Source organism: Sycon ciliatum, chromosome 4 (assembly GCF_964019385.1).
Source record: "Sycon ciliatum chromosome 4, ocSycCili1.1, whole genome shotgun sequence".
Classification (NCBI taxonomy): Eukaryota; Metazoa; Porifera; class Calcarea; order Leucosolenida; family Sycettidae; genus Sycon; species Sycon ciliatum.
In genome coordinates, this window is record NC_088646.1 from 8,843,323 (window position 1) to 8,854,631 (window position 11,309).

At 48.6% G+C, this 11,309-nt stretch overlaps 2 protein-coding genes across 2 annotated transcripts; one reads left to right on the forward strand and one right to left on the reverse strand.

Moving 5' to 3' along the window:
• Positions 1-108: 108 nt before the first annotated feature.
• On the reverse strand, positions 109-8,532 carry LOC135814302 (microtubule-associated protein RP/EB family member 1-like). The gene is made up of 7 exons (XM_065327401.1): positions 8,151-8,532; positions 3,906-3,944; positions 2,621-2,727; positions 1,848-2,070; positions 1,539-1,651; positions 1,077-1,229; positions 109-928 (listed from the first exon to the last, which is right to left on the reverse strand). The coding sequence occupies exons 1-7, from the start codon at positions 8,272-8,274 to the stop codon at positions 839-841; spliced, it is 849 nt and encodes a 282-aa protein (XP_065183473.1). The 5' UTR covers positions 8,275-8,532; the 3' UTR covers positions 109-838.
• Positions 8,533-8,882: 350 nt separating this feature from the next.
• On the forward strand, positions 8,883-10,012 carry LOC135814303 (peptidyl-prolyl cis-trans isomerase-like). Its single transcript, XM_065327402.1, has one exon. It carries the CDS (start codon positions 8,987-8,989, stop codon positions 9,494-9,496), a length of 510 nt encoding a protein of 169 aa, XP_065183474.1. The 5' UTR covers positions 8,883-8,986; the 3' UTR covers positions 9,497-10,012.
• Positions 10,013-11,309: the final 1,297 nt, after the last annotated feature.

Consider the following 11,309-nt stretch of genomic DNA (forward strand, 5'->3'; position numbering starts at 1 on the left):
TACCAAACATGCATGAAACTTACCAGAAAAAGTACCGAATTCTGCCAAATTTTCTGCCGGCATTATCCGCATATGCCTAACGCACATGCACTTCTTCCGCCACGCAAGTGCACTGGGAAGCGGGAGAATTCTCGTATAATGAAATGCTACGGGCCGGGCCAACGCAATGCGGCCCTCTCTACTACAACAGTAAGATGTAGGCGAATGTGCGGTGCACACACGGGTAATGATAATTAAAATAAGAAGGATTCTTTGCAGGGTATCTGGATGGCTACAGTAGATATTGAACATGGATAGCAGTGTACAGTGTAACACACAATACTAGTACACTCTACCAAGTGGTCGCTATCTAACGGCACAAACAACAACAACAACAACAACAACAACGTCTAAACAGCACAAATCCAACAGGATACAGATAAAGAAGAAAAGAAGAAGTCACTGAGGCCGCCGCCCTGTCTGAGCCCCTAACGATCAGACCAGCTACACATACGTACGCCTAGCCCAATTCCTAACTTTAGAATTTACAAGATGGATCAGTATGCCACGGAGATCAAGTAGAGCCATGTCAGAGACCATGTACCGGATTTCAGATTCAAATGTTAAAAATAAGAAGAACCAAAAATAATAAATCTCCACAAAACTTTTTGCCAAAACTGTGTCACACAAAAAAAGAGAAAAAAAGTTCCAGCATAATGGGATGACATTGACCAAGAACTAACAGCGCATTGGGTAGGTGTCACATCGACATAGGTTGCACGATGCAATATTGCTCAACGTGCTGTGCAGCACAACAGCTGGGTCGTTTACAGCCCAGAACTGAAAATTGGACGCAGCCTCAGTATTCCTCTTGTTCCTCTTCCTCGAATGGTGGCTGCTCATCCGTCATAAGGTCTTCTCCTCCTTCCACAGGTGGTGCAAAGCCATCCTGAACACAAACACACACACATGCACGCATCAAGAACAGCAGAAGTCATGATACAGCCCCCGCAGACCAGCGAAGACGGGTGGCGAGTAGAGCGCAACCTGGCAAGGGCCAAACACAGCCAGTGCAACTACTAGTACTCAGTACTCACCTCTGTTGCATACAAAATAGCCAAAATCTGCTTGGCTGAGTCGAGGTCCTCGCTGCCAGGTTCTTGGCAGATAATCTCGATATCGCGCAACTTGCTAAAGTAGAAATCACGCTCTTTCTCGAGGCTGTCAACGGTCAGCTGTGTGGTCGCAAGCTGTGGCAAAGCAGATGGAGGCAAGTAAGCTAGTGGTATGCACATTGGTAAAACAACGGTCTGCACTTCAGCACAAAAGCAGTGGTCGGAATCCATGCAGGATAAATGGGCAGGACAAACTGATTGGGAAGAGTGGTTCCACACTTTTGGCTGTCGTGAAAGTCTATCCCCAAGACAACAAAAACAGACAGATAGGTCAGAGCAGATCAATGAACCATGCACACCATGGCCATCCTACAGAAAAGTCTGCACTGTGTCGTCCTCATCAACACACAATGGCGACACCACAGAAACCCCCCGGCAGCCTACCTGTTGTTTGAGCTCTTCGATCTGGGCAGCGTGTGCTGCACTTGCAGCAGAGCTATTTGCCGTGCTCGCAGCCGTGCTGGTGGTAGGCGCTGCGGCAGGCCGGGACTTGTTGGCTGCAAAGAACAAGGTACAGTGTAACAGACAAGTAATTACACAAGTTTTCTTCTTGGTGCAAATAGCACTTGTCGAGTAGACGCAATATCCAACGCCGGCAACGCTCACACCTGACATTGGCCAGGTCTGCAACCTGCGTCAAATACTTGCAGCAGGGCAATGCTCAGAAGTAGCCAGGCCATACAGGAAACACACCTGCTGGTTTGGATGCAGCCGCGGTCGGCCGACTAACAGCTGGCTGTTTTACGCGTCCAGCAGCAGGGGCTGCTGCAGGCGCAGCGCCACCTTGACCTCCACGAGCTGCAGGAGCGTCATACTCATGGCCATCGTAGTTGGCGTCAAAGAGTTTCCTAAACCACTGCAGGTATTCAAAGTTATCCTGGAAGCGACCCTTGATAAGCCTGTCCACTGGTGTGATCTGTAGTGTAGCATCAGACAAAACAACAAGAATGCTGCTGAATTGCTTACTACAGTACTAGAATGTAATAGGGAGGTTCCGGAGTACGATTTTTCGTGCCAAAATCCGTGGAGGCGCTACGGATTTTTTATACGTCGTTTTCGAGCAGTGAAAAGTTCTGGGGTATGGAATTTACGTGTTTGCCGTCATTGCATAGGTTACGATCGCAAACACGTCACATTCCCACGCTATGCCTATATATTTTTGAAAAATTGCACCGAAATCAAAACTTCCCGCGGAAAATCGATGTTTCTCGTACCAAATTTGTACGCGAAAAATCTTTCTGCACCCGATGACGCAAAATCTCCATACGAAACATGATTCGTATGAAAGCCAGTCCACACGGATTCTCCGCGCCGAAAAATCATATGGAGCGCGCCTGGAAAAAATCCGTAGCGGCCATACGGATTTTGGCACGGAAAATCGTACCCTGGAACCTCTCTAATGACTCTGCATGCAACCAACTAAGACCTCATCAAGAACGCCACACAAGTCCGCAACGCCACCTAACCTTGTCTACGCCAGTCTTCTTGAACGACGTCTGCAGGATCTTGAAGTTAGCAACATACTCATGCTCCATTTTGGCATTGAACTTGACCTTTTTCAATGACAAACATGCTGTGAGAAGAGAGAGAGAGAGAGAGAGAGAGAGAGAGAGAGAGCACAGAGCAAGACAGACGGCATTCTTTCATAGATCCACTTTCTTCAAACAGCCAAGACAAGACAATGACAGAATCCATTAGTGCTTTCCTAATTTTCAGAGAACAGCCATGCAGCCTACTACGGCAAGATTCAGAGAAAAGCCACGTGCAGTCTACAGCTAGAGCAGGCTAACATTGCACCAGTAGTACTCTCTAGTCTCTAGGCTGTTCACGGTACACTTGCGGAACACAAAACGCATTGAAAGGTTAGACAAACTGCTGTTCGTCCTGCATTCGATTTAGTCCCAAAAATTCTGCGTACGAAAACGGCAACAATATTTTTGGTATGTCTGCTTATACAGGACAATGCTGGCACACTACATGCAGGTCCATGATCAGATGAAGCACTTCATTATGATGTCCTTGCAATCAATGAGGGCAGGTGATGTGGTGCACCCACACACGACCACTCATCCAGCAACAACTAGCATGTATGTTGTAATGGAGTGGCAAAAATCAAGATAGAAATTCAATAAGCCAGGTTGGCAGTACCTGCACGTAGCAGTGCAATTTGCCAAATCACACACACACACACACACACACACACACACACACACACACACACACACACACACACACACACACACACACACACATATACGCGCACACACACACACATACGCGTGCGCACACACACACATACGCGCGCACACACACACACAGTCACATGCACACACATGCACATACACACAGTCACATGCACACACACACACACACATGCACACACACACACACAGTCACTTGCACACATACACACACATACAGTCACATGCACACACACACACACACACACACACACACACACACACACACCGCATAACACACACACACACACATATACGCGCACACACACACACATGCACACACACACACATACGCGCGCGCACACACATACACGCGCGCGCACACACACACAGTCACATGCACACACATGTACACACACACACAGTCACACACAGTCACTTGCACACGTACACACACATACAGTCACATGCACACACACACACACACACACACACACACACACACTCACACACACACACACACTGCATAACACACTTTACAAAAGTACTGTAGAGCAACAATGGCACAAACCTGGAAACATCATGTCCATAAACTGACAGTAAGCCGCACCTAAACACACCAATATACCAACACACCAACACACACACACAAACACGCACACACACACACACACACACACACACACACACACACACACACACACACACACACAGTGAATCACATTTTCGCACAAGCACATACAATTTCTTCACAGAACACTCATAGCAGGCACTCATACCGTATACCAATATTCTCTATTACAAGCGCTGTGCTCATATACTTTCAAGACCCCTCTAACCCGTGCTAAAAAATGGGACCGTATCTATATTTTGTTCAACCAAGAACTCCATATAGAGCAAGAAGAAATACGTGCTAGATATCATGCACACAACACTGAACTCCACTGACTGTGCTAATAATGCTTTGAAAATCCGAAATGCGCTCGCAGTGTGCTTATGCTAGTAATGGAGAATATACGGTACTGAGTCGCCAATAATCTAACACATTCCAATAGTGGCTAATTGAGCACATTGGGGGTGTATCAGACGGAATTTTAAAGGGAAATACGGGCCGTGTGTCCTAAGGTAGAAGAATGGAAGAATGCAGTCTACATCACTGTACGGTGAGTGATTCAGCCAATTTTAACCAATGGCGGAATAGCACTTTAGGGGAGGGGTTGTGTGTGTGTGTGTGTGTGTGTGTGTGTGTGTGTGTGTGTGCGTGTGTGTGCGTGCGTGTATGTATGTGTGAATCGTTTGCCGTACATGCCTGTGCCGGTGCATATATAGATGCCCTTGCTCATGGCTTGCTGTGCTGTGTACTATAATAGTCTTGTTTGCCATTGCGGGGGCCGTAAGAAATTGATATTTTTGGCTCACGTGAACGCGAAATGAACTTTCGTGAGAAGTTTTGTGAGACAAGGCCAACGGGTTCACCGCGTACGTGCACTTGAGCGAGTGCAAACTACGAAAATGTGCGGAACACAAAGCTCATGCAAAAATTCGCACACAGTTTCGCAACGCCCCTCGCAAAACTTCGTTCGAATTTTCGTTTTCCAGAACCTCTATAATATTGAAAAGAATGGATGTCTCGAGACCCCCACTTTGGCTAACAGAGTGTCTGGTTATGCATCTCAATTACAGCTGTATTGTCATCGGACACAGCAACCCATATGAGAGCACAGTCTAATACTAGTCTGTCGCTCCAGGAACTTGCGATTCCGCGGCCGCGTTGTTTTCCGCGACTTGAACAAAAGTCCGTGATATCCGCGATATTTGAAAAATCATCCTTGTTATTGTAGAAAACTGTCCCAGACACTTCAAAAGCACCACGATATTTCGAAAAGCAACCGCGATATTCGAGTCTTTCTTCGATGTTGTTTAGTTCTTCAAGCTCGTCAGTAGTTTACTTGTGAGATCGACACCAGAAAGGAGAAGTTTCTGGGCAAATCAGCGGCTGACAAGTCACAAAATAAGGCTCGCGTCGAGTGTTGTCCGAGGATGGAGGAAAGCTGTCTTGCAAGCTCCTGTCAGGCAGTTGAACACAGTCAGCGCAGCACACGTTCTGTTTGGTCATGCATGATTTATGCTGTACGACTCGTACATCGTACCGCACTACAGTACTAGTGTAGACCCTTGTACTGAAGTACAAGTAGTGACGTAGGCTGTCTCGTGATATCGCTGCCGTGGCGGGAACCTAGCCCCACACGTGACACCCTTTTCCTTTGGTCTTCCCACGCTTCTTGCTGAAGGCAGGAGAGAGAGTTTGGTTTTACTCGTCATGGCGAGAGTAATTTCCTGGGTTCCGATTCTTTGTGTCTTTGTGTGTTGAGATACTCTGTAGCCTTTCAGAGAGGGTTACAACTGGTGGCAGCGGTGTCTTTTCCCCACCGCCGGTTTCAGTTTGTTTGACGTGCCGTTCCGCTCGCCGGCCTGATTTGCAATTTATTTCAACTGTTCCCACGGTCCCGTTTTGATTTTTTCTTTGCTACCATGGCTCAACGCCAACTGAGAAGTGCTGCTGCTCAAGCTGCGGCTCCACAGCCTCAAGCCCAGCCCGCCCCACAGCCAGCTGTTGCTGTGGCCGTAGCCGCTCCTCCTGCTCCCCAGCCAGCAGCTCCGGGTGTGCAGGTCCAACCAGCTCCTCAGGCTGCACAACCTGTTCCTGCACCGGGTGCCCAGCAACCAGCTCCGCCGGTTGCGCCAGTCCGTGCCTGGGCCACGCCGGACAAGTTCAAAGGGGCGCGTGACAGTGACTGGCCATCATGGCTCCTCCAATTCGAGACTGTGTCCCAAGTGAACAATTGGACGCCCCAACACCAGGTCGCATACCTTGGTCTGTATCTGTCTGGAGCTGCTCTCTCCTACTACCACAGTCTGGATGCCAATGTGCGCCAGGGCCCCCTTCCGCAGTTGCTGCAGCTCATGGAGCAGCGGTTCAATGCGCCCCAGCAAGCCGACATGTATCGGGCTGAGCTGCAGGGTCGTCGCCAACGCCCTGGGGAGCCGTTAAGCGATTACTGCGAAGCCATCCGCCGGTTGGCTCCGTACTCGTACCCAACCCTCCAACATGCCTATGAACTTGCTCGTGAGTGCGGTGCCAAGGCTCAGAAACGCCAGAAGACAGCCTATGATGTTCGTAGTCGTGCCAACCCGTTCAAGCCGGACGATCTGGTTCTCCTCCACAACCCGGCTGTGAAAGTTGGTCAGTGCAGCAAGTTCCACCGGCCGTGGAAAGGCCCGTACCGTGTTGCCCGTCTCCTGGATGACGTGGTCTTGGAAATTCAGGGGTGCTCCGACCAGAAGTCACACATAGTCCATGTCGATCGCCTGAAGCCGTTCCACGGCCCTCAACCTCAACCGACCGTTCCTGTTCCGGCACCCAACCCTGCTCCGGTGCCAACTGTCAACGCTGGTCCCTGTCCCCAGTACACACCAGGCGTCCAGTTCACAGCTGGTGATGTTCGCCTACCCCCGCCACAGTCGCACCGTGTGTGGTACTCAACTGACCGTCTGATCACGTAGACGGGAGGACAGGTACTCTGACTCGATGACTGCACTTGTCATTCCTACCTGCTGTTCTGCTTTGCGAATCTTTCCTTTTGCATGCCTTGATTTTCTACTCATGTTTTTGCACGTAACATGTGCCGATCGCCGTAGCCCACCCCAGTATTACGCAGCGATAGTTTCTGAGGCGGCAGCGCCCGCCCCACTTCAATACTTACCTTTTTTTTAATCTCTCCATGTTTTCGGACCGTGTTCCGTGTTTGAATGAGATTACATGTATACCCCATTGCCGCATGCAACTTTTCTCATCGTTTTCTTTACATACCCTAACTCACTTTTCGAGGCATTGCTGTTTATAAGTATACTTTTTTTTCCACCTCCGGCCATGAGGTCATGGCCTTTCAAAGGAGGGGGAGGTGTAGACCCTTGTACAAGTAGTGACGTAGGCTGTCTCGTGATATCGCTGCCGTGGCGGGAACCTAGCCCCACACGTGACACCCTTTTCCTTTGGTCTTCCCGCGCTTCTTGCTGAAGGCAGGAGAGAGAGTTTGGTTTTACTCGTCATGGCGAGAGTAATTTCCTGGGTTCCGATTCTTTGTGTCTTTGTGTGTTGAGATACTCTGTAGCCTTTCAGAGAGGGTTACACAAGTACCAAAATCGGCCTTTCCGCAATTTTACCACAATAATCCCGCAATATTTGGCAAAATCTGCAATATTCCCCGCAATTTGTGGCATTTTACCTCGCAACTTTTTCCGCGATATTTCCGAAATGTCTCCGCAAGTTTCTGGAGGGACAGAGTCTAGTGCCCATCCTCCTAGTGGTAGCTGCAGTAATCCACTAACAGACACTGAGCAGCGGCTGAACTCATGCCATGTGTCCTCCACACCCACGACAACACAATGCTGTCCTGACGTATGAATGTACACTACGTCATGCACATATTTTACCATATTTTCCATACCCGAATGAGCAGCCCTCGCCCTTGCTTGGGCTACCCAGACTGGTGATACAACAGCATATTTGCATGGATATTCGTAAGTCAGAATGCCTTCGCAGATGTTTTGAAGCTAGTGATACAATGTAAGAGCATGGAAACCCGACGATAATTTGAAGTTTTACTGCGCTACGACTAGACTGTATAAATATTTCCATTTCCAGCTGTGATGTGAAGAAATAGTGGAATTAAAATTGTCAAAATTGGAAAACATTTTGACAAAGTGTGCTCAAGTGCACAATACAGTGACAAACAACTGTTCAACCGTAACTTACCGGAACACATCTGCTCGACTTTGGTGTACTGCAATCCCAGAGTCGTGTTGATCCATTCTATCATGTCATGTCTGCTGACGTTACCCGTAGAAACGGCCGTGTGGAGGACATTCACCGCAGCCATTTCACTCTCAAGCAGGCTAATAGGCGCTTCGAAACTTGTCGAGATCAACTAATAAAAGGTTACTACAGAGCTTGGTTTGTGCTAGTTTCACGAAGGCGGTCAAGTATGATTATAACTATGTTTGTCGATGCCTATAAATATTCCACCCCTTCCACTACTTGGATGATACTGGCAAAAGTGCTGAACAAGAGACAAAAAGGGGAATCAAGTCAAAAGAAGTCTTTGTTTTTGAAAAACTCTCCCAGCGATCCGAAAGTCATTATCAAGCTGGTATGTTCAAGCTGCGCTGATGTCCGAGCGCAGTTGTTTCGAGTTGCGCGCGTCACCCACGTTGCTATGCCACCAACCCTTCAAACAGGTGTCAAACGCGTGTCAAAGCTCAGTGCAGGCGCGCTAACTACAAAACTAGATCCGCGCCGGCGGAGAAGCAGGCTAGGCTACACATTTCTCGACGCCGTGGCTTGACGGTCGCCGCGAGGGCCGCGACGCCCGATCGAGTCGTCTGAATGAGTCACGTGCACAAGGTCACGCGCTGCACGAGTTCTGGCCTTTTTACTTGCGCAATCTTGAGTTGCGGTGCATGGCAAAAGCCTGTTATGCAACACCTCCATGCTCCACATTTTATTATTGAAGTCAAATGCTAATGGTTTGTAGACTACAATTGCCTTTTTGAAGCTTGCTGAAGTCTAGCCTTCTCTAAACTGCAGACACAATGGCTGCCCGAACGAAATGTTTCTTCGATATGACCGCTGGTGGAAAAAGCGTTGGTCGCATTGTGATGGAATTGAGGAATGACGTTGTGCCAAAAACTGCAGACAATTTCCGTGCCCTGTGTACTGGTGAGCCAGGATTCGGCTACAAAGGTAGTCCCTTTCATCGCATCATTCCAGGATTCATGTGCCAGGGTGGAGACTTCACCAACCGCAACGGCACTGGTGGCAAGTCCATCTATGGAACGAAGTTTGCCGACGAGAACTTCACTCTGAAACACACGAGTGAGGGTATGTTGAGTATGGCCAATGCTGGGCCCAACACGAATGGCTCACAGTTTTTCATCACAACGGAGAAGACCCCATGGTTGGATGGAAAGCATGTTGTCTTTGGCACAGTTGTTGAGGGAATGGACGTGGTCAGATCCATTGAGAAGCTGGGTTCTCGCAGTGGTGACCCATCAACCACAGTACTCGTCGATACTTGTGGTGTCTTGGAAACTGAGCTTTAAACGGCACGGTGATAGAATACGTGCTGTAGCATGCCTGATTTGGCTGGCAAGGTTGTGTGTATACATTGTACTAGTGTCAAAACTGTGCCGATAGGGCTGCAGCAGCATGCTGTCAATATCTGCCACGTGCTACAATCACTGGTCACTGCCAGCTGTTTATCAAACGAACTGCGTGGGCCGGACATTCTGTCCAGTGCGGGGGAGCTCCCGCCGCCTTTTGTGGAGCAGCAGCGGATTGAGATCGGCCTGCAACTTTGTTGCGTTTTGCTATTGTGTTGCTTTGGTAGCGGCACACAGGTTTCAGACATAGCTTACTGGCTTGACTAAACTTCGAGCAGCGGCCTTTACTTTCTCATTCCGTTCAGTACTTTTCGCAGTACTACAGCTGGTGTTGAACCATAACCCAACCTAAGCAGGCATAATTTCAAGTGTTGGAGTTTAATCTTTTTGGTTTCTTTTTCATTTGTGTGTTGACATGTTAACCGAACTTGAGCATTTCCAGTTTTTGTCCTCTAGCATGGTATTCATCCTGTTTGGTTTTCTTGCTTGTGCGTGGTGATGGCTATCGACCCAGCAAATGGTCACCAGCGACTGACTGCCTATATCGCTGGAAACTCGCTCCTCGTGCTGCTCATTCATGGTCACTGTTGGTGATTATGTCTGGGTCTTGCGACATGTACAATGTACTGTCCCCCGTGAATTCCGCGATTCCGCGGATTGCAGAATTTCCGCAGAATCCAGTAGTGTCCGCAGATTTCAGAAAATCCCGCGGAATATTGCAGAAAAGAGAGAAAACTGCTTTTTCTGGAGGCTTTCGATGGATGTTCACAGCCAAACCAACGTGCTTGTGACTTTCAAAAAGAACTTGCAGCATATTTTGGAGCTTTCAATTTTTTTGACCAGGATTTCGCATAATTTTGGTTTAGAATTTATAGGGATAACGGACTTCGGTGGGGTTGCGGAAATTCGATCTGTTTTTACGCTCTTTTCCTCGCAGAATTGCCACAGAACATAAAAGGATTTGCAGAATTAGCGCAGAATTCACTGTTTTCAGCCGCAGAATTCTGCACGGAATTTCTGATATTCTGCCGCGGAATTCACGGGGGACAGACTGTACACTGTACAGCGGAGTCACATCCCAGATGACTGGCTAGGACATTTTGCACTTCAAGGCGTTGAGTGCAGTTGCATTTTCCAAAGAGTAGTTCTGTGGTGTGTTTGGGGGGGGGGGGGGGGGGGGGAGGTCTTATATTCCTCTTGTATTCATAATTGTGCTGCGCTGTCAGCTCATCAGCCAAAGCCATCACAGTCATTATAAAGGTCGTCAGAGCGCCGAAGAAAAGAGAAAGCAAAAGGCACGCCAGCGAATTCTATCCCGAGTGCTGGTAGCAGCTACAGTAGAGTCGCGCGCCCAAGAACGTTGTTTCCAAGGCCCGGGGTTAGCCTGGGACGTTCTTATTTTTTCTGCAATCTGGCTGCGTTCTTATAGCACGTTCTTAGAAACAATCCGTACTGGATCATATGTATTCCACAAGCTGCCAGAAAACCAACACCGCCGTTCTTAGCTTTAGGCTGTGGTGTTCTTAGAATTTCAGGCTGGACGTTCTTGGGCTCCGCGTTCTTCAGCGCGCGACTCTACTGTAGCAATGAACGCGAGTTCCTGGCAAGTTCCGCACTTTTCGCCGCATTTTTTGTTGTTTTCTGCCGCAATTTCTTGGGCAAGTTTTCGAGGATTTTTTCCGCAAATTCCCGCAGGGACAGACTATCAATATAGATGGCTGCAGTCAGGCCTTTCCCTGACCCCGCACGACCC